Below are 22,657 nucleotides of genomic sequence, written 5' to 3'. Positions count from 1 at the left end.
CAGTAAAGAATTGTAACCAGCCTAAGTAGAAAAATGATCTTTAAAAGTAAATTACCTAGAACCACACATATTAAAAATGAATTAGTCATAATTAAAGATCTTTTCAGGGCTCTCTTCCAAATTTTATTTTACTGAATAGCTCCACTCTGCATTTCTGCACCTTAGTGCTTTCAGCTTGATTTAAAATTCAGTCTCAGCTTCATTTCCCATAGCTTATGAAGCCTGTTTCAGGAAGAACGTACTCCCTTTGAGTTGTTTCTCTTTCTCAGCCCAGAGCTGTGGAGCTGTGTTGTGAGCCCCAGGAGATGCTCTGAGTCGAAGAGCTGAAAACAAACCACGCAGTGAAACAGGAGGAGCAGATCTGGTCAGAGCCGTTCTCTCCTTTTGGTTGTCTCCCTTACCACACTGTGCCACTCTTTTCACACTCACATCATGCTGCTTCCATTCCAGGGAAACAGTACAAACCTTCATTTTTGTATTCGGGAGAACAGCGGGTACTCAAGAAGAAAAAACAGTCACAGTTCAGCTGCTGCTCCCTTTGGACACCAGAATAACAACAGGCTTTGCTGGAGGAGGCACACCAACACCACGAGATCTGTTCACCTTCCTGTTTTCCCTCTTAGCTCCGCTACAGTTAGTAGCAGTTGTAAAAATTAATACATGCTGAGGAGCTAATGATACCCCTCCTTTCCCCTATGAGGTGCGTCAGATATCCATCTTAAAAGCACTGTAACAGAGCTAAATATTGTAATTATGATTACCAGTGTACGTGAGTAATCCCAGCTTGAAACCAAGGTAAGCCATCTCTTTGCAAATCACTGCTGACAGCAAGCTTTGCCTTGGAGGTTATCCCAGTACAAATCTGCTATCTAGCTGGCCAAAAGCTGTGAAAGCAGCAAAAATCCACAGCACAAACTCTAAAAGTATGTTACATGAATCTGTCAGTTGGTGGTTATGAATAGACTCACACGCTCCTTGTGTTTGTTAAAATTATTGTTTTCTGTGAAGCTGCACTGCTCTCTGAGACCTCAAATGCATTCATGCACGTACTCTGTTATCTGCCCGTTGCAGCTGTATTTCCCAGCAGTTTTACAAAGACCTTCACTACACCAATGCCTCTAATCCCTCTGCAGAAGGCATCATCTTTCGTCAATAACTACATATAAGAAGTGTGATTTCCAGTAATTCAGGTGTGTTTGCACTCCCTCAAATCCCACCTATTACATTTATAAATAAAGCAGAAGCAGGAAACTGGAAGAGACTGGGTGGGACAAGGAGTAAATGGAAGGAAGGAGGAAGGAAAGGAAAGGGAGGGAAGGTAGGAAAGGGAAGGTAGGAAAGGGAAGGTAGGAAAGGGAAGGTAGGAAAGGGAAGGTAGGAAAGGGAAGGTAGGAAAGGGAAGGTAGGAAAGGGAAGGTAGGAAAGGGAAGGTAGGAAAGGGAAGGTAGGAAAGGGAAGGTAGGAAAGGGAAGGTAGGAAAGGGAAGGTAGGAAAGGGAAGGTAGGAAAGGGAGGGAAGGAAAGGGAGGGAAGGAAAGGGAGGGAAGGAAAGGGAGGGAAGGAAAGGGAGGGAAGGAAAGGGAGGGCTTGGTGCATTTAGGTAAGATAGGATAGCTCTCACCAGAAATTTACCTCTTTGTCTCCACTTGGTGGTGCGATTTCCTGCAAGATGATATCATGTGACTTGTTGCCTTTTCAAGTAACACATTTCAAGTCCACAAGAAACATTTGCCCTGCAGGCTGTGGAGAGTCTTTCTGTTTACTTGGCAGACAGGACAGAGCCTCTTCTTATCATCTTGAGATTCAGCTATACTTCTTGCCTAATCCCAAACCATTAACATCAGTGAGGAAAGCAGGCTTCTTCCCCTCCAAAGCAATGAGCTGTGATTCATAAAGGCATACACTCCTACTCATGCAACAACTGCAAAAGAATTTCATCTAGCTACTGTAGTGCCAGTTTTCGTACAGCTCCTTCTGTGCCTAAGTACAAAGTGATAGTGGAGAACTGTCATCAAATTTTGTCCTGATTTCACATATTCAGTCATTATTTACAAAAGACTTATGAACTGTTGATTTTTAGCTCATACAGAGCTTCCCTTGGCAAAATCCTGCTATTCTTTTTAACAAAAGATGAGAAAGACAGTTTTATCTTGAGTGAAACATATGAGCCACATTGAAGACCTGGTGCTAACATAACCAAGTTTCTCTTCTAGCAGTCTCTACGTATATATGTAATAACTGGAGCTGATAAGATATAACAAAGAAAACAAAATCAGGGTGGTGAGGGACGTCTTCCAAATAGTTCAGAGATTCGGAAACCTCCGACTTCAACAAGCCAGAGAGATACCTCTTAGTTTGGCAGCACACATGAGTTCCACCAGGACAATACAGCTGTTTCTCTTTGAGTGAAAACGCTGCATTTCCCATTAGAATTGTGAGATGTAAAACACAGCACTGGCTTCCAAACGGTTTCGTGAAGTCATAGCAGTGAACTTAGCGAAAGTCACTGACCGAAAAGGTCGTTTCTGCTCCAGAACGTCTCTTCTGTAACACAGAGGCTATTCATGCCCTCAGGGTACACACATAGGACGCATTTTGTCCAAAGTAACTCACTTCTGCACAGCAGCACAGCCAACCAACCAACGTGTCGTATCAGCCTGGCAACTACACAGCTGCAAACCCCAAGTTACCAGAGGCAGGTGATGAGGGCTTTGCTCCTTCCTTCAGCTCCTTCCCATGTCCCCGTGCACCTCCTGATGCCTCAGCTGGAAAGACTCACTCTACATTTCTTATTCTTGATTAAGCAGGGTTCCTGCTTCTCCCTTTACTGCTTCTCCCTGTTTCTTCGTGTAAAACTGAAACGTTCTCCCTGAAATGTTTCTTCACGAACAACTTCGGCAGCTGGGACCTTCAGGCTGAACGACACATCGCGACTTACACCTCGCTTTGGAAATGAGACAATGCAATCTAAACGCTGGTCACACGAGTAAGGAACGAGTCGATATCCAGAATATTAATTGAATGCGCTTGAAATGCTGGGTTGTTTGGTTGGTTGCTTTCCTTAAACCTGCAAACCTTGAGCCACAGCGGTGTGTTTTGTTACCGGAGGGCAGTGTGACAGAAGGACCCACAGGGGACGCAGTCCGTTACTTTTGGCGGGCTCCTGTGAAGCACGCGCCCCTCCCGAGCAGCCTCGCAGCCACGTTCTGCTCTGCTCCGCGTGCAGCGAGCAAGAGCGCCAAAGCAAGACCGCTCCGGGACCGGGCGCGAGATCCCACGTCCCGTTCCCATGGCGACGCGCGCCCTCACGTGACCACCTCAGGCTCCTCCCACCAGCTCCGTCGCTATGGCGGCCGGCCGTTCCCTCCCCCCGGCCCCATTCATGCCCCGACAGAACTTCCCCCCTCACGTGACGCGGGCGCTCCCCGGCCGAGCTTCGCCGCCGCTTCCGGGCAGAGGGCGGGGCCGAGGCGCGTATGTGTGAGGGCGCGCGCGGAGCGGGGGGGGCGGCGGCCGCGGCGGCGGCTGAGGGGAGAGGCGCTCCCGTCAACATGGCGGCGCGCGGGGCGGGCAGCGCCTGAGCCCCTCGGCCCCGCCGCCCTCCTGCTCCGCCATGGAGAGCGAGGAGGAGCAGCACATGACCACGCTGCTCTGCATGGGCTTCTCGGACGCCGCCGCCATCCGCAAGGCCCTGCGCCTGGCCAAGAACGACATCAACGAGGCCGTGGCGCTGCTCACCAACGAGCGGCCCGGCCTGCACTACGGCGGCTACGAGCCCATGGAGAGCGGGCAGGGCCCGCAGCCCGGGCACGGCTCTCCCGCCGGCGGCCAGGGCTCCCGCGACGGGGACGGCGGCGGCGGAGGCGGCGGCGGAGGCTTCGACCCTCCGCCCGCGTACCACGAAGTGGTGGAGACTGAGGTGAGCCGCGGCTCGGCACCCCGGCCTTCCCCCCTCGGCCCTGCCCGCGGGGATGGCTGCCCTGGGACCTTTTCGTCCCTCTCGTCTGTGTTTGCTTGGAGCTGTTTGCTCCGTGCGAGGGGAAGTGCGGTCTGGGTGTTGCTTTGGATAAGCCCGAGTGCTTTTTGCGTATGGTTTCTTCGGGTAAGCCGAACGCGTTCAGAAGCGGGTGTACAATGAGTTCAAATGTTCTTCAAACAAAGGCTTTGTAAATTGTAGCTGTGTTTGAAAAGCACGCCTGGAGCAGCAGGGCTGGAGAACGTCAGCCTCCTGCAGACCTCCTCGTTCTGCCTTTCCCTTCCACGTGTTCCCAGCACCCGGGGCTCCTTGCCCTGCACGTCCACCCGTGGCTCTGGGTGCTGCCTGCAACCTTCTCCAGCTCTGCTGCGTCCAAAACTTCCCGCAGCACTCATGGAAGGAGCTCATTGGTGATGCCCAGACTCTGGAGCCCATAGGGTAAGAACAGAACTGCTGTGCTGTGTGGTGCCTGCAGGCTGCTCTGCACAGCCCTCTCACGGAGCTCACACACCCTCTCAGACTGCAGTGAGCAGTGTCCTAGGGCTGTTCTGAGCCAGAAGTGCTCTCTTCCAGCGTATATACCTAAATAAAATATCTGTACATGGGGAATATGTGCACGTATCTACTAACTGCATGTGCACGGATCAGCTGTATCTGTGGTTTCAGAGTGCTGCCTCAAAGTGCAACCTTGCAGAGTAAAAATGGGTGATTTTTACACTGAATTTCCTTGTTCAGATCCTTACCTGATGTAAGATGATGATAATGTCTGTGGAGTGATCTGTTGGACTGCACGTGTGCTGTGCAGGAGTCAAGTCACGTTACTGATGGAAGCAAGAGGGAGCTGGTTTCCAAGCTCTGCTTTGAAATGCTGAGAGAGAGCTCTGCTCGTTCACATCCAGGTCTTTGTAACTGTGAAGGGAGTGGATTTTCCTATCAGCTCTCTCATAGCTAACCTGAGCTGTCAGTACGATGTTTAAAGAGAAGCTGTCACTTTAAACTTCAGAAAAGCACTTTTTTTTTCCCCCCCCACTGCTGTTCCTATTACAAATGACACTGACAATTCTAACAGGGTTTCTTTCCTATTGTTGCAGTTTGTATGTCTGATCAAACTAACTTCAGTTTCCTTTGCCACTCATGTTGGTGTTTACTTTGTGTTCTTGATAACCTGAAAGGAAGAAAACCAAAGCATTTGAATACAGGCAGATGATTACAAATCCACCAGATAAGCGTGCAAGGATTAAAGTATCTTGCTACATTAACCTTTATATAAACTTGGGCCTCAATTTAGTAATTGGGGATATTTGCATATAAATATCTATCAACTCCTGTGCGTGTATATATTACATTTTTGTAATGCAATAGTTGGGCCTCTAAAAGTTGTGAGAGTTAGGATTGTTTCCTCTGCTTGTCTGACATTTCAGTGCAGCCTAGCAGCTTTCAACATGCTTCATAAAATGCCAAGAAAACAGATTATATTTAATTGCTTTTTAGTCTTTTTATTCTCCAAATTTAGTTTGGAAGTATATTTAATAAACTACAGCTATTATTTAGGTGGTTAATCAGTAAGTAGTTTCCCATAAAGCATAAGCTTATGGCCTGTGAAGCTGTACAGAAAGCCAGGTGCACAAACACTATTATTCAGTTTAGTGATATACATTGTGTTGTAGTGTCCACGTGCTATCTTGTAGCATGGAATTCAGCTATTCAGTTATTTCTGCTCATTTTCCTGCCAGGAGAAATTCTTCTAACAGTATGCATTCCTCTTTCTCATCATAATGCTGATTTTAATGCTCACTTAAAGGAGAGGTAGTGTTGTATTGCTTGTTTTGGCTGTTATATTGCCAGTAACGTACATGGGGGGGGAAGAGTACAGCTGTTACAATTTTCCCCTAAATAATTTTTTTCCAGTCTAATGATCTTTCCCATAACTATGTGAACAAAAGTTAGACTTCTTTTTTTTATTTAAAAATAACAGGCAGACTTCAGCCATGCTCCAAGACACGTGTGTCAGCTCTGTACTTTGTATATGTTCTTTTTATGGCTGAGTGCAGTTTACCGTGCGTATAAGAGTAGATTTATGGATGATTAAACACCTGATGTTTTCTCTAACCAGTAATGAACCCATTATGTTTGCATATGCTGATTTGGATTCTATTACATAATGTTAGAATCTGTTCTGCTCGGTTGATCAAAGAAAGGTTCATCTGTCGCTGTTCTTTGAAAATATCACAGCAACCAGCTACATATCTTACTCATAAAAACATCTTTCATTTGGTGAAGTAGTAAAGCCAGTCTGGGTCCTCCTTCGGTGGTCCACGCTGCTGATCTTCAGGGGCATCTGGAGGTGATACAGGGGGCTGAATTTGAAAGACAGCTGTTGTGAGCTGGCCCAATATGTGCTCTGTGTGTTACATGTGAGACTTGACATAGGAACATATGTAAACTCATTTCCACAAGGGCTCAAATATCGGAATCATCAGGTCATGTTTTCCGCTCTGATTCCACTGTAAGTTACTACCTGTGACCTGTGCTGTTAGCATGACCGTGCTTAACTGATTTGGAAATACAGATGGTTTTCATGTTTCCTTGTGCAGTTTTCCTGAAATCTTGGGAAGCTGATCTGTAGGTTTGCATTTGGCTCAGCTTTCTGCCCTCTGCAGTGCCAAACCACTTTGACAGGCTCAGATCAGCTGCTTTTATAAGAGGTAGCTTTGCCTGTTTGATACAACTTCTACATTTATGTCTGTTGGCTGAAGTAAATCTGATAAGTATGTTTTGGCAAGAATCTGAGCTTCTCTTGTGTTTATTCCTTAGGCAACACAAAGATTTGTACTGTGATCCTCTGGAGTAAAGGAGAGGGTTATGCTCATCTTTTTGTGACTGACAAATAAGCTGTTATATTAACTGCTGCTGAATCCATGGGATTTATTATGAAACCATAAATGAATGTGATGACACTGTCTGTCAGTGTGTCCAGGAACTGCCGTGAGCGCCCTGGGCGCTGACTTTAGCAAGCCACAGAGAAACAGGATAGAGAAGAGCAGGACAAGCAAAAGCAGGGCTTGTGGGTCCGATCTTAACAGCTTCATCCTTGAAATCAGTTGTTCACAAACGTCCACGCATCCTGCCAAAAAGCAGTGGATGAGATGTGGTTGTGAAGCGAGGGATATTTCTCTCTGGTGAGAGAGATCTTATAAAAGTCTGGTAAAGAGGCATGATCAGATTTCACTCTGAGTTGAATATCTGATTGCAGCTCTGTATGTTCCATTTGATAATTCATGGGTAATGTGTTTGTGTCGACTGAAAATGGGGTCACAAAAAAAAAAGATAATTTTTTTGAATCTTGGAATCTATTGCAAATTCCTTTCTCAGAACTGAAAGCAAGGCTGCATGCTGTTCACAGGACTGTGTTCAGCCAGTGAGTCAAAGCACTGAAAAACACAGAATTTGTCAGCACCACGTGAGTATTCTGGTACTTCTTCAGCAGTGAATGTATTCGCTTATTACGTTATATTATAAAATAACACAAACTCAGGTTTAATAAATGAGGAAACTTCCATGTCTGCTTAATAACGAACTGCCTGTCTTCACAGGCATGCATATGTGCAGGTGGGTGGAAATATTATCAGCAGTCACTGCGTTGTACTCATTGTATGGCACAGGCACATGTAACTCATGTGGATTCTGATCTGACCATGTGTGTGGCTGATTTGAGAAGTACAGCCAGCCCTGCACTCACCTCTGCCTCTGCCACATCTCGTTGTCACCTACATTGTCCATGCTCAAGCTGTGCACGACCTGCTTGTGGCAGATATCCCTAAAATCATGTAATGATGGCAAGAATTTACAGTCTCATGTCTGTCCTGGGCTGCACGCAGTCTGCAGGTTGGATGTGCTTGATGTAAACCTTCCTAAAATGAGATCTTGATTTGTTTTTAAACTGCTTCTGAGAGTCATTACTGTGGCCTTTTGGGTAAATTGTTATTAGTGGATCGTGTTACCATCTAGCTATCCCTGTCTCCTTTAGCATGTACTCTTTCTTTAATTTTAGTTGAACTGGATCAAAAGCTCATATATACCAGATATAGTAGAACCATAGAATGGCCTGGGTTGAAAAGGACCACAATGGTCATTTAGTTTCAACCCCCCTGCTATGTGTAGGGTCACCAACCAGCAGACCAGGCTGCCCAGAGCCACATCCAGCCTGGCCCTGAATGGGATGGGGCATCCACAACCTTAGTAGATCAGGTTTATAGTACAAATCAACCAAGAAGCTTTTAGAGGTGCTGTTGACGTCAAGAGGAACAGGTCATCAACTGCAGGGAGTGCCAGCGACAGGACCTATTTCTGACTCCCATTCTGCAGAACTTCTGCGTCCAAAACCCATTCCAGCTCAGCATGGAGGGCTGTGCTGCATCACAGAAGGTCTGCAACCGAACCTTGTAGCTGCTGGCTTGTACAAGCAGGGTAATGGCTTGTGCTGACTGCAAATACCGTGGATGTTAAGCTTGTGGAGTGCTTTGGTTCTTGAATGGAAGGAGCTGTATTTACTTAAAGACAAAAAAAAGCTATTTAGGAAATGCACTGGATTTCACAGTTTTGTAAATTTAAGTCGGTCTTCTGTCTTGTAAGCAGAATGGAGCTTTGCAGAAGTGACTATTTCTGGCATTCTCAAGTGGAAGCTTTACAGTGTGGCTTGTCTAGAAATTGGCCTTGTAAAACAATTAAGCAATCAAATAAAGCTCTGTGGCGGATTCTGGCGGTGAGTTCCTGGCTGGGTGCCATGGGAATGTCAAGTGGAATTAGTACTTTAGCACTCTTGGTTTTCAGCATCTTTGTTTTCAAAAATTAAACCAGATGTCCTGGTGTAGAACTTCATTTGAGGCTCAGTGCTGTCTTAGATTTGGAAAGAAAATTCCCTGTGCATCATCGTGGACACACCACTAAGAAGAAGAAGGTAGGGAGGATTGGGGTAATGCTGGAGGGACAGTTTATTAACTTGAAAAATAAGCCTTGTTTCAGAGAATTTGTAAGCCTGTTATTGTGTAACATTGGAGTAATCCTCACATAGAGACTGACACCTCTTAATTACTGCGAGGGCAGTGCCTGCAGAGGCAGCTCTGTGCAGGCATCCCTCAGCTGGGCAGGAAGCTGACACGGGGCTCTGGAGGCATTTGCTGGTCATCTTCCCGGCTTCAAGTGCTGCTCTGTGGCAGCTGTTTAACAAGGAAGTGAAATACTGAGGAAGAATGAGAATAAAAACAAATTAGCCAGTGTTAGAAGTTAATTCCAGCAAATCATTTGGCTTGCTTTTGGATTAAAGAACACTGGCTCTTTGTGTGAAGAGGGCAAGGATGGAAAGGAAGTGCCCCTTTCTTTTGTAAACTCTTAATTTGAAAAAAAACACGTATTTCTGCTGCCATGGAAATAGTCCCTGGTATGTATGGTTCAGTTAAACTTTGTGGGCCACGTTAAAAAAAAAAAAAAGAAAGAAAGAAAACTAAACCCCAGTGTACTGAGTGCATCATGGCACCTGATCTTCCTGCTCACAACATAAGAGCAGTTTTCACTTCTCATGCTCTGACACCCGGCAGAGCTGTCTTGGGAGACATTTACAGATGGGTTTCCTTGGTGTATGATCACAAATTTATAATGATATGCTGTGGAACTGGAATTCAAACTCATTCTCAGCTTCTTCGTTGCTTCTGTCTCGCTGTACATCTATATAAGTAGAACAGAAGTGTTAGGGGTTTGTTTAGCAGTGTTGGTGAGTAGTTTTCCTTTCCAGAGCTTGAATTTTGGCCACTGAAGTGTCAGAATAAATACTTTATCTACTGCTTCTGCAGCGCTTTTCTGTTCATGCCTGGTGCTTTGCCAAAGGGGAGCAGACGTATTGACTTAAGCATTTGCAATTTGTTGTTTTATTCTATTAAGATGTTTATCAGATTCCACTCAGTTATTTTGAGTTGTTTGGTAACAAGCGGTGCATTTTGTACTTACAACAACTAAAGGGTTGGGAAGAGCAGTGCTATCACTTTGGTCCACTTTGCTGGGTGCTGTGCTCCTCTCTGAGCCACAGGGCATGGTGTGGATATTGCACTGCAGCATTGCACCATCACCATGGAGATCAGGGCTACAGTTCAAGCAGTGTTTTAGAAAACCCCAGTTAACTTGTAGTTCTTCCTCACCCAAGTTCATGTTGTGTTCTCACTCCCAGGTTTATGTAGTTCTTGAGATTTGATAGATGGGGGCAAAGCCATATTTTTGGTGGCTGATTGGTTGTAGTTCTTCATGCATACTGAGGAGACTTCATTCTAACCATATGCTTCTGATAACCTGCTCACGCTGTTTGCTGTTAAGGTCGGAGTCCAAAGCTTTGCGTGAAAACATTCACCAAACAAATCAGTTCTTTTCTTGGAATGTATTTATGGTGGGAATCCAAGTTGGCTCCAGGTAAGTGCAGTCCTTAACATAGGGTTTATTTTCCTTTAGTGACCAGGATGGGATCATTGCTTCGCATTAACATTATTAAATCCTATTTTTTTTATGATAAGTCTCTTTGTTGTGTAAAGTAGTGCATAGCAAAAATATGAACTGAAAGGCTTTATTTCTATGCAAGAAAGAACAGAACAGTGACATATCTACCAACAAGCTTACTTAAATTATAGAAAGCATTCCTTTCTGTCAGGGTGCTCAGGGATTTTTGCATATGGGTATGTGTTCCCTTGGACAAGAATGCGAGGGCATGATGCTGCATCTGCTTGAGTTGTACAACACTTAGAAATTGTTACTATGTTTTGAGATAAGTGGCTGTTCCTCAGGAAGTTGTTTATGGATGGTGCCTGATCTGCACCCTAACCAAGCTTCAAGTTCTTTCAGCTCTATCAGAACAAAGTGGGTTCCAAGTAAGAAAATGTAACCATGTCTTTAAACGTTGCCTTCTCCTGCCTAAGAGTGAAGTTGTAGCTTTGATTTATTTGAAAACCTTTATGTTCTTACTCCAGTGAATCAATTGTGGGTAACAGGAATCTTCCTCCTAAGGGTTAATTAAAATGGGGAAGGAAAAAAAAACCAAAAAAACAAATTGGCACCCAGATGTGAAAGTAAAAGCTGCTTTAATCAGCAGTATGACAGACAGACCTGCAAGTCATAACTGCGGGACTCAAGGCTGCTCCCAGAAGTTGATGGACGTGACAGATGAGTGAGCAAAGAACTGCTCTTTCTGGTTGTATGGGTGTTTGATGGAGGGCCTCCACCTGAGTGCTGGGCGCTGCTTTGCGCACAGCAGTGAATCACAAGCAGTGCTGTGCCAAATGGAAGTACTGCTATTGGCACTTGGCAGCGAGGGCAGCTGGAGCACAGGGCAGCTGATCCTTATTGCTCAGTAGATCTGTGTTAAAAGTGAGAGGTGGGCCTCTCATTTTTGTCGTCTGGTTCTGGCTTTAAGGACATTGTGTTTCTTCATTACAGCTTTTCAGTGCAGTTAAACTCAATCGTGTTTGTTGGTATATAGTAATAAGAAAGAGGTCTGTTAGCAGTACAGCAACACATCAAATTCTGTTTGCTTGGCTGTAAAATCATTTGTGGAAACCACTTATTGGAGATGCATGAGGGTGAGGGACAGTTTGATTGTAAAAACTCTGATCACATCATTTATTGAAGGAAACATGACTTACTGGTTCTGTTTCATTAATTATATAAGATTCAAGAGCACGTGGCATAACTTAGCTCTAATGACACTAAACTGCATTGATATCTTTCTCTCAAAATGAAATTAACAAACTGAATTTAAAATTTGCCTGTGATTTCATTCCAAAGAGTGCCAGTTGACGTCCAGATACCCACTCTTGAGCTCCTTGTTGCTTTATGGAAAGTGACCAACAGAGGGAAGTTGAACATTTCATTGAACAGCTTCATAAATCAATTAACTGAATGCTGCAGGAATGCATTTCGAAGCCTTGAACCTTTAACTTTTGGCAGTTAAAGTTAACTTCTATTTCATTTCTTTTGCAAGGGTTAATCTTTGTTCTGTGTTAGTCTTCATGGCAGGCTTTACACAGAAGTATAATATATCTTCAATATATCTTCAAACTGCAAACAGCCTGGGGAGCTGTCAGGTCTCCTGAGGGACAGCCCTGAATCAGCACTTGAAACTGTTGAAGTGAGGATATTTTCTCACATATTGTTCTTCCCCAGGTGAAATAAAGGCCTGCGAAGGCTACCAGTAGGTTCCCCAAAATCAGTTCCTAGCCCCTTGGTTCCAAAGCACTAATTAACCACTGTTACCTGTTCAGAGCTGTGGTGCATTGTCTTTGTGAATGTCAGGAGAGCAAATAGGTCCTTCAGTGGGTGTTGGTTAGCAGGGAGCCAGCATAATACGTTGGAAGATCTTACGTAGCACCTTGGTGTGGCAGCTGGGGCATTGCTGAACCCTCAGTGCAAACAGCAGTGCATTAATTGCAAGTTGGATGGTGAACAGTTTGGGTTTTGTACACTATAGGGATGAAAGAACAGCAGTGTGTTTTCAGAGTTGCTCGTACTGGGGGAGCTGTAAGAGATGAGGTACAAGCTGGACATGGTGGCAGTCTAAAGAGTATGAAATTTGTTAATGATTTGGAGTTTGACATGGGCATTTCTCTGAGCCTTTGAATGTTTCATGGCAGCTCTGAGGCTGCTTTTATGCGATGCGTTCTAAAATTAATACATAATTAAGCTTGACACTTTCTGGGCAGGATTTTAGTAGCAGAAAATTGACGTTTAAGGATGACTTGTTACTTTCAGTGAACAGAATGTGCCAAAGATGCACTCCTCCAATGCAAATAGTTCCCTTTGTTGTCAGGGCAGTTTCCAGCACCGCACCCTGGAGCTGGATGACAGTGATCTTCTTGTCACCATTCTGTTGGGAGACTCAGTAGAGCAGTAGACCAGTTCTGTTCTTAACATAGCTGCTATGGTAATGCCCTTATTTGTGAGCATGCCGTGAAGAAAATGTATTAATTCACTCATCATAAGTTTCTGTAATATGGCAGGTGCTGCTCATTTCTTGTGGGGGAAGAGGTGAATAAAGAGCAGTTCCACTTATGGAGAAGCGGAGCAACAGGTGCAGCTTTTCAGCAGTGTTGAAAGGTCTGCACTGCTGTGAGACTGCACCTCTCAAACACCAATATTAGTAATGGATATTTAACATGGATACTCTGCTGTAAGGAATGAAGAAAGCACAGCTCCCTTAATGTAATCATTTGTTGAGATGTTGTTTTGCCTATGCTACAAGTCTAGGCTGAAATGGAATCTGGGAGCTAGCAATGCTGTGTTTGCACTACAGTCAGGCTACCTTTATTAAACTCATTGTTGTATTCTATGCAGTTAGCATTAAGGGCTTTCCTTATAAATTCACATTCATTTTCTGCAGGAAGTGAAATATGTCCTGGGTGCATATCATCTACAAAAGCTGTATGACTGCAACCGGATATTTCCTAGAGAGCATTTGCTTTTAAATACCTTCAGTATCTTTTTATTTGGACACTCAAACATCCCTTCTCCAGAAGTTCACAAGGGGTGATTTACCAGACATGAGCTACGTTAGACTTCCTTGCACAGTGCTGGATGAGAGAATTTCAGCTGCAGAAGCTGGAGATCCATATAGCTTTCCATAACAGCAAACTTGGGACTGAGTGTTTATAGAGTGTATATTGTGGGAAGGTGGCACCTTCCCAAACACTGACATGCCGTCTTGCCTGAGTACTGTTTTGCATTATGCTCCTATAAATTGTAGTGCTGCTGTCGAGAACCTACCATTAAGTACAGCCACTGTGTGCTGTTGTCACCCGTGCCTATTAACTTCACAGGGTAAGCTCTGTACAATTGCCTCTTCCTTGACATAATGTTTTTGAATTGCTATGAAAGCGAATAGCATTTACATTTTAATACACAGGTCTGATCCTACAACCATGAGTGCAGTGAGAGCTTGCAGTGCCCTTCTGCACAAACTGATTCCATTCCTCATACACCGTGTCCTCTCCAGTCCAGCCATTTCGTTCAGCTTAAGCTGTGTGTCCCTGGCTCCCCTCCGGCTGCGATCCTGTTACCCCTGTGACACTTGTGTTTTCCTTGGACAGTTGCTTCTGGCTGCTGCCAGGCCCCACCCAGACATTCTGTCCTTTCTCCTGCTTCAGTTGTTCGCTGTTTTGAAGCCAGAGAAAGTCTCTGTGAACTCTGACACTTGGCCAGATAGCGCTGATGCAGTGTGAAAAGAGTAAACAACATAGAAGAAATAGATAACTTGCCTAGAACTGTGTTTGGCACTGCTGAGGCAGTTACCTCGTGTGGCACCTAACAAAGGACAGGGGCTCGTTCCGAGTGCTGCCAGTGCACAGAAATAGCTGCTGCTCTGTGCCACGAGCAATGGGACATGAAAAGCTGAGCTGCAGCCTTCTGCTTGCTTTTTTCCGTTTGCATTCCAGAATGCTTTCCAGTAACTTATTTTGACTTCAGGAGAAGTACAATTGTAGTTTCCTTGCTGGGCAACTGTAGCTGAATTTTATTTTTTTTCTTTGGCTAATCCAGCAGATTAGTTTTGTTTGTTGTCAGTGTGATTGGGTGAGGGGTGTGATGAAATTCACCTCTCTTGGACTAAACTATTTCATGTTCAACTGCAGTTGAAAACAGGATTAACATGCGTGAATCTCTGAAGGTTGGTTTTGTGTTCTACAGTCTCCCAGGGACTAGATGATCTTAGCATATCTAATCCCACACAGAAGTGCTAAGGAAAAAGATTTGGTGCTTAAATTGCCAATTAGTTAGAAATCAGTTGTGTAAACACAGTAGTTATCACCTAGATGAGATATATAAGGGTGTGTAATCATGCCATATAAAATCCTACCTTGAAAAACAGAAGACATCTAAGAACCGTTAAGGATTTGACTCGCTGCTTAAAGTACAGCCATGTTTTCCAAAGCTACAAAATCCTTTAAAGTGTCTAGGAGAGGTAGAAATTGCTTCACTTGAGCTTCTTTTTATTCACAGAAAAATGATGAAAACGGGAATTGCTCTGGAGAAGGCATTGAGTTTCCAACAACCAACTTGTATGAGCTAGAGAGCAGAGTTCTAACAGATCACTGGTCCATACCCTATAAGCGGGAGGAATCTCTAGGCAAGTGCCTGATTGCATCCACATATCTAGCAAGACTGGGTAAGTTCTACTTCTACACTTATAAAGATTATCTGTTCCTAAGATTTCAGAGGCAAGTAGTGGGCAGCTAAACCTCTTGTATTAATTTTGCAGCTGTTTACTGTTCTGCAGAATGATCACGTCTCTGTGAAAGTGGTTGCCAGTGAATTATTCTACCTAATGCTATAATAGGAGTGTTGATCTCTTTTTTTTCTAAAGTAATTTGTTTACTTAAGCTTTTTTTCTAAAAAAAAAAAAAAGAAAGAAAGAAAAAGCACATGTTTCTTTATGTTCTAATGACTGTAGGAGTTGCTGTTTTTCAGAGCCGAATTACTGACTCGTTTTTCATTGTGCTGGTTATTTTCCATTCGTGGAAAAACAAGCTGTCATCTAAATCCGTGCTGTACCAGCCTTGTGTAACTGGTTGTTTTTTTACTAGTGAAATGCTTAGACTGCTTTAGAATTAACAATTTCACTGTTCTGTGTTCAGTACTTGGGCTGTATTTAGTACTTGGGCCATTGTTAAGCTTGTTGGAGAGGCATCGTGCCCAGCTCCTGGCAGAATGAGAATGCAGGTAATTTTTCCATCATGCCCAATAGCAGCTAAAAGGGAGGTAATAAAATATGGAAGTTGCTGGTGGTTCTGGTTTGTGTTTGTTTGTTTTTGTGTTTTTTTAACACATTAAAAACTGCCTAAAACTGCATTAAAAGACCATGAGTAGGTTTGGTTTTGGTGGGGAAGTGAAGCCCCGGTAGGATCTGAAGTTAGTTGTAAGTTTGGAAGGGAGAAATGCATGTTTTACTCATGTGCTTGAAGAAGTTGTAGAAGATGAACCAGTTGGGAGCATCATAGTTCCAAAAGAACTTTCCTTTTAGTACATCTTCTGCAACTGAAAAAGCATAATGCTTAATAATGCATGAATGCTAGCACTTCTACTGCTGGTTTTCCTTGATGTACTCAAAAACTTGGACTGAGCTTCCTAAGGTAAACTTAAAGCATATGCACTCTTTCCTTTCTGTAAAGGTCTTTCTGATTCTGATGAGAATTGCAAGAGATTTATGGACAGATGCATGCCTGAAGCATTTAAAAAGGTAAGTAGGTGCAGTGCACTAATTCCTTGTTTGCCTTTGAGTTGTCCATGGTGGAAGTATTATCTTGCAACCCAGACTTTAGAAACTCTGAAACCAGTGTGTGTTCTTAGGTTAAAATCGTACTCTTAAGTTACAGTTCTACAACTCTTAAACATTTTTCATTTTTTTTCTACTTTAATGAAGAGCTCTATAGCAACTAGTGGAGCCTAAAGGCAGGTTTAAAGATAGTTAGGTACATCCTTTAGTTCAGAATCAGCTTTCCTTTACTCTATTTTTTTTGCTGCTGCTTTGAAGGATTGCAACATTCTTACTTCTTTTCACCTCAGTGCTTAGCTAACCTACTTATCTGGTTTTCTTCTCTTTTATTGTGAATCTTCTCTATGGAGCTTCCCAAACTAGTTTTCTTCCTACTATTCTGTTTTGGATTTTACCTAAATTTCTTGCCCAGTTTTTAGCCCATATGTATACAAGTGTGTATACGCCTTTAAATAAAATTACTTGATCCTAATTTTGAAATACTGAAATCTAAGTGTATTCAAGGAAGATGAAGATGTAAGGGAAAAAGTATTTGGCTATAAGAGTAATAACCTTATATTCTGTTCTTATTTACTTGACCCTGTGTGCACTTTAAATAAAAATATAGACTGGTTCTCTAGAATAAGAACCTGTAGAAATCTAAGTTCAGAATGTACTAAGTTAAAATTTGCTGAGTTTTTTGCAAGCTATTTAAACTGATTCTATTGTTTCTTAAAATGGTACAGAACATCATTGTATTTCAAGTACAAAGCTCTTTAAGCAGAAATTAAATAACACATGCAAAGTGGATGCTTTATGTCCTCTTTAAACAGTTACATTAGACCATAAGGAGCATGTTTCATTAGAAAAAAGGCAGCAATAATACCTCTCTCTGTGTACTTTGTTTTACAACAAAAAAGTGTGAGCTGATAAATGGTTATTACGACTGAATCAGTGCACGATCATGGAACAAGTACTTGAAGATTTAATAGTCATGTGTTCATTCTGCAAACAGTTGCATATTAGTTATTCTTTACAAAGGTTACAATCTCTCCAGTGAGTGGAAATAGAAAACAGTTTGCTTTAATAAGTATTTTTTGTCACGAACTGATTTAAGGCGTTCTTCAGTTGAATTACCAATTTAATTAACTCTTAAGATATTAAGTGCAGAAAAAGCATCTAAAATAACACACCAGACAGTGATTATTACTACACTCTGGGGAAACATTTGCTCTGAAAACAATCGGGGTGGGGAAGGCTGAAGAATTTCACCTGTTCTGTGTGATTTTGCTCAAACTTGAAAAGAAAAACAAACCAAAAACCCTACATTTTGTCTTGGTAGTTGTTGACATCCAGCGCTGTTCACAAATGGGGAACTGAAATCCACGAAGGAATATACAACATGCTTATGCTGCTGGTAGACCTGGTTGCAGAAAGAGTAAAGCAAGATCCTATTCCTGTGGGCCTGCTTGGTGTGCTTACAATGGTATTTGTCTTCTAATAACTGTGGTGTTTTAAACTCGGGGATCTGTTTAAGTAATAAGGAAAATGGCACCAGTATAATTCATTGGCAAGTGTCACCAAAATGTATAAGTCTCTGCTGATGATTGTCTTAAATTGTGTCCTGTGTTTTGTGTGCAACTTAGGGTATCTGGCATTTCATATTTATTCTCCTACTGCTTTTTCTCCTATTTAAGTTGTAGCATATTGTCTTACAATCTGCAGCTATTGTTTACTGCAGTTTTTTAACATCCAGTATGCAATTCAGTATGTGAATGCTATTCAAGTTTTCTGAAAATCAGCTCTTAAAAATGCTTCAAAGCTGCTGACACATTGCTGTTAATTTTTGAAAACTGATACTTTATCTCCCACTGTATATGGATATCTGTCTCGCATGGGTATTGTCTGTACAGAATTGAAACTTCAGAATGCTTTTGAAACTATAGCATAAGTCGTGCTGTTCATTTCCATGGATTTTTCTTTCAAGGCATTTAACCCCGACAATGAGTATCATTTCAAGAATCGAATGAAAGTGTGCCAGAGGAACTGGGCAGAAGTCTTTGGGGAGGGGAACATGCATGCTGTGTCACCCATATCCACGTTTCAGAAGGTGAGCATGGCCATGCCCTAAAACCTCCTTTTAGGGTTGATGTTTTTCTTCCAGAAGAGACTGGTTAGTACATATTTGTAAAATAAGAACGTTTAATTATCATCAAGAACTACAACAAATAGGTGTTGAGTACATGTTGGTCTGTAGAACTGGATTTCCTGTTATCTCAGATATCCCAGTTCTTTATTGGAGCCTGGATCTAGAAACTGGAGTACTTTCCTGTGTGAAGTATCACAACAATCAACTGGATGGGTTTGTTGTATCTAAGGACTGTTGCTAAGGACTGTTGAGTGTGGAATGACCAAGATAACTCAAAGTGTAGAGCTCCAGTAGAGAATTCATGCTTTCCTGACACCCATCTTTAGGGTAACTTTGTCAAACACACTGTCAAGGAGCTGGTTTTTTTGGGTTTGTGCTGATTGTCGCAGTTGTTACAGACAGGTGGGTCTTGAAAAAGGAGCCTCAATGTTGTAAATCTTTTCCCCAGGAAACGTGTTAGTGGCTGTAGAAAGAAAATTCTGTTTGCTGCTTTAGGAAAGGTTATTTAGTAATGTTCCACACTGCTAATGTGCTATAAATATAGCTGCTTGTGAGTCAGCAGCCACAGTGTGTATTGTTACCACAACGCATGGTCAGTGATGTTAGGGAGGATCCAAAAATGGGTGATGCAAATGTGAACCTCCCAGAGCTGCAACTGCACACATAGCAAAGGAGCTGTTATAAACACATTTCTGTTTTCTGTGAAATAACAGCATGCGTTTAAGGTCTGGGTTTATTGGCTGAATGTATCTATCCAAATGTATTTCAGAAGACAAATGTTTGGCATTGATGTTGCATTTGCTAATTTGTTAATATTTTGATCATTCAAGGAACCTCATGGGTGGCTGGTGGATCTGGTAAACAGGGTAGGTAAATACAAAGCAAACAGAATTGTTACTTGTCACTTGACTTCGTCACTTGTCAGAGATAATAATTTCCTCCTCTCTTCTCCTTGTTTTTTCCCTTTTTTCTTCAGAGGGTTATAATGACAAAAAAATAGTTTAGGATTTTAATCCTGACAGAATCTAGGAAAGGGTCTTGCTAAACACATCTTGCTGAGTTGCTGCCTTCTGCCTTGAGCACCTTTATCGTGGCATGATAATTGTCATTGGAAGAAATGACAGAACTCAGCTTAGGCTTCAGTGATGTTTCCCAGTCAGATTGTTAGCCATTGCTTTATGTGGTCTAGCTTTCTTTCCTATGTCAATTTTTACTTGAGACAGTTTCTAGCTTGATGTTAAGCTGGTACCACACATAATTGCATTGCATTTCCCACTGCATCCCTGAATTCTCACGAAAACATAAAGCTTATGTTGGTATGTGATGTTGCATAGTGAGGGATAATTGTTATCCCAGGAACTCTCAATGGAATATTTTCTATAATAGCATACTTGGAAGATAAAATACTTTAGCTTGCTGACATAATACTGATTATTTTATTTCAGTTTGCAGAGTTGGGTGGATTTTCAGCAATTCAGTCCAAACTCAATTCAGAAGATATTGAACTTGGGGTAAGATCATTATCTGTCAGCAGACTTCTCTCTTTCCATTACTCAACTCATGTAGAACCAGTAACATTGCTTTTGGCAGCATTCTTGCCTTTGCTTTGGTACTAGAGCAATAGTGAGAGCCCTAGAGAAATGCTGTCAGACTGGAGGTCAGATGAGGTTGTACATAAGACTCCTGACTGAAGAGATCTTTTGAGTCTTCAGAGAAAGAAGAGAATGATTAGTGTACCTTTCTGTCTGACTTTCAGCCTCACAGACATCAGTCGGTCTAGTTTCACTGTATATTTACCAGTAGATCACTGGTTTTGTTTCCTTCAGATCTAGCTGCATTTAGCAGGAAATGAATTAACTCCTGTCATTCATAATAGAAATTATTTAAGAAAGAAGTTCCTAGGAAGACAAATACTGTTTAATCCTTAGCAGCCCTTCAATAGCTGTGTTCAAAAACTGACTGATTTAGCAGTTCTGAACTAATTTTTGGTGGCAAACCTGACTTCTTTGTTTTTAGTTTCCTAACCTATATTCAGGAGACTTCATATCTTCTTTCAAGCTGAGATCAAAGAAAAAACTGTCGCTTAGAATTTTGTCCCCAACTATAAAATTAGCCTGTTCTCAATAAGCTGTCATTTGGGGAGAATTCAGCATTTCTTAGAGTGTTGATACTTGCTGCTTTATGGAAAGATAAACCCACAAATGAGCATGGTAGAGGAATAAGGAAATTCACTTTCAATCCTATACTGCAATAGAAACTTTGAATGAAAAAATGTTTAATAACTAGTAACTGCTTGCTTATGAAAGAAGTCTGGTTCAGCATCACTGAATTTAAGCCTTTGATTGCTGTTGGACACGCTTAATTTCATAATTTTTTGGAAGAAACTAGTTTTAGCATTCTTTGTTGGCAAATAATTGTCTTTACACTTAATTTCCTGTTGATGGATATTACTTGAAAATCATAGAGTATCTGTGTTGGAAGGGACCCACAAGGATCATCAAGTCCAACTCCTGGCTTCATACAAGACTGCCTAAAATTAAAACATGTCAAAGCAGAAACTCTATGTTTATATGATAGGTACCAAACTCAAGGCCAGATTCTTCACAGATGCAAGGGAGTGATTTTGGGTTGTAGCAATTAAAAAGAATATGACTATACAGACCAACGCTTTGGTAGAAAATGTCTCAAAAAAATTCTTTTTGAAACATGCAGCTAATCTAAACTGCCAAGGAGTAATTGTATGAAGTATTTAAAATCAGAACGTAAATCCGGGTGAGCAGATAACTTCTCAAGAAAGAACATTTCAGATGCTCTTCAATGTGTCAGGATGGATGATCATCAAATCGCACAGCGTTTCTGACAAATGGAATCACTTTCTGCGTTTTCCTTTTCAACTTTCAGTGGGGCTGAGGAGAATAGAGTTATTTAAACTCTCTCTAATGTGTTCTGTCTTAATCCTGGACCTGTTTGCAGAGTATAGGTGTAACAAAACCCTCCTGTTTCAGATCAGGAAGGATCTCCTCCCCACAAGATAATATTTATTTACCTTCATCTGCCTCTTAAGATTGCTAACTCTGAAAAAAACTCGTAAATGTGCACCCAAATATGTGCTGGTTTTTGTTGTTGGTTTTTTTTAGGCAATCTCTGCATTAGTTCAACCATTTGGAGTTTGTGCAGAATATCTTAACTCTTCTGTAGTACAGGTAAGACATCTTTGTTATGATTTCTTTTCAGCAGAAAGTAAAGCCTTATAAAATGTGACTGTAGTCATTTGCTCAAATTTAGATGGATCTCCTTATGTTACAATAAAAACTCAAGCAGTTCAGTATCAAGAAAATATGTACAGGAGAACCTGCTTTTTTCATCATAGCAATTTGAAAAATAAGAGGAATGAAAGCTGGTTTATAGCTGTGTTGGTGTGAAACTGGTGACTAATTCTAAAAGCCTTCAAAACTCGCCCTGCGTAAAGTACAAGAACCATTCTGAGTATCCTGGAGGTGATGAATAGAAGGTTCAGATCATGATCAGGCTCTTTTTCCATCCTTAGCTGCTAATCTGGTGTGAAGCAGTGGAACTGCTGTTAGTGAGCTTTCACACTGTAAAGCATTCGGAGAAGAAATTTCACTTGATATATGGATTTTTTGTTTTTAATTTCTGTTGGTGGCAGAGGAGTTCATGGTAATGAGAGTTTAGACCGGAAAAACTGCGGTACAAGGTGGGGGGTGGGTGGGAGAACACAACACGATCTGTGAATTTACAAATGCGATGCAGGGTTCACACCTACGTTCACTAAGAAAAAGTACCAGTTTAATAAGTGACTGAACGTCTTTATTTGAAGAGGAGGTAGTTAAGGGGGTCAGAGAGGTATATGCATCTAAAAACCAATGCAGTTTGAAATGGGTTTGGGGATAGCCCATTGTGAACCTGTGTTGTGGTGTTCTGAAGTGGCTTCTTTGTCTAACTGCTTCTATTTCTGGACTTAGGTAGCAGGGTCGTTTTTATGTATGTTACAGATGTTGCTTTGTAGCTAAGATAATTGTGAGCTGTCAGCTAAGTATTTCATTTTGCTGCAGCCAGATCTTCTGAGTAATGTGGTTGATTTCAGAAAACATAAGATGATTGGCATGCTTTTTTCTCATATTCTTTAGCCCATGCTGGATCCAGTCATTCATAAAATGATTAAATATGTGCAGAATGTAGAAGAGAAGGACTTGAAAGACAAGGTAATGTTTTATAAGTATCTAAGGAGAATTTACTGT

At 42.1% G+C, this 22,657-nt stretch overlaps 1 protein-coding gene and 1 long non-coding RNA gene across 4 annotated transcripts in view; one reads left to right on the top strand and one right to left on the bottom strand.

Annotated features, from left to right (window-relative positions):
• The window catches only part of LOC149916893 (uncharacterized), a 104,273-nt gene extending 100,841 nt beyond the window's left edge, over positions 1-3,432 (bottom strand). The window contains exon 1 of the long non-coding RNA XR_016469363.1: positions 1,632-3,432. This is a non-coding gene — a long non-coding RNA (uncharacterized LOC149916893). The remainder of the gene's footprint in view (positions 1-1,631) is intronic.
• A 2-nt stretch (positions 3,433-3,434) lies between these two features.
• Positions 3,435-22,657, top strand: part of USP24 (ubiquitin specific peptidase 24) — a 59,731-nt gene continuing 40,508 nt past the window's right edge. Inside the window, exons 1-9 of one of the 3 annotated variants that reach the window (XR_016469362.1) lie at positions 3,435-3,918; positions 14,998-15,163; positions 16,167-16,234; positions 17,592-17,735; positions 18,237-18,359; positions 19,229-19,264; positions 19,844-19,909; positions 21,536-21,601; positions 22,547-22,621. Coding sequence is in view for 2 of the 3 variants with exons in the window: in XM_031603153.2 (XP_031459013.2) it covers positions 3,613-3,918; positions 14,998-15,163; positions 16,167-16,234; positions 17,592-17,735; positions 18,237-18,359; positions 19,229-19,264; positions 19,844-19,909; positions 21,536-21,601; positions 22,547-22,621 (1,050 nt within the window). In the remaining variant the exon portion in view is untranslated. The remainder of the gene's footprint in view (positions 3,919-14,997; positions 15,164-16,166; positions 16,235-17,591; positions 17,736-18,236; positions 18,360-19,228; positions 19,265-19,843; positions 19,910-21,535; positions 21,602-22,546; positions 22,622-22,657) is intronic. The other 2 variants (XM_031603153.2, XM_031603138.2) reach the window with 2 other exon arrangements.

This window comes from Phasianus colchicus, chromosome 9 (assembly GCF_987193195.1).
Source record: "Phasianus colchicus chromosome 9, bPhaCol1.hap1.1, whole genome shotgun sequence".
NCBI lineage: Eukaryota > Metazoa > Chordata > Aves > Galliformes > Phasianidae > Phasianus > Phasianus colchicus.
Note: the sequence above shows the minus strand (reverse complement) of the source record. Positions and strands in the feature narration are given on the sequence as shown.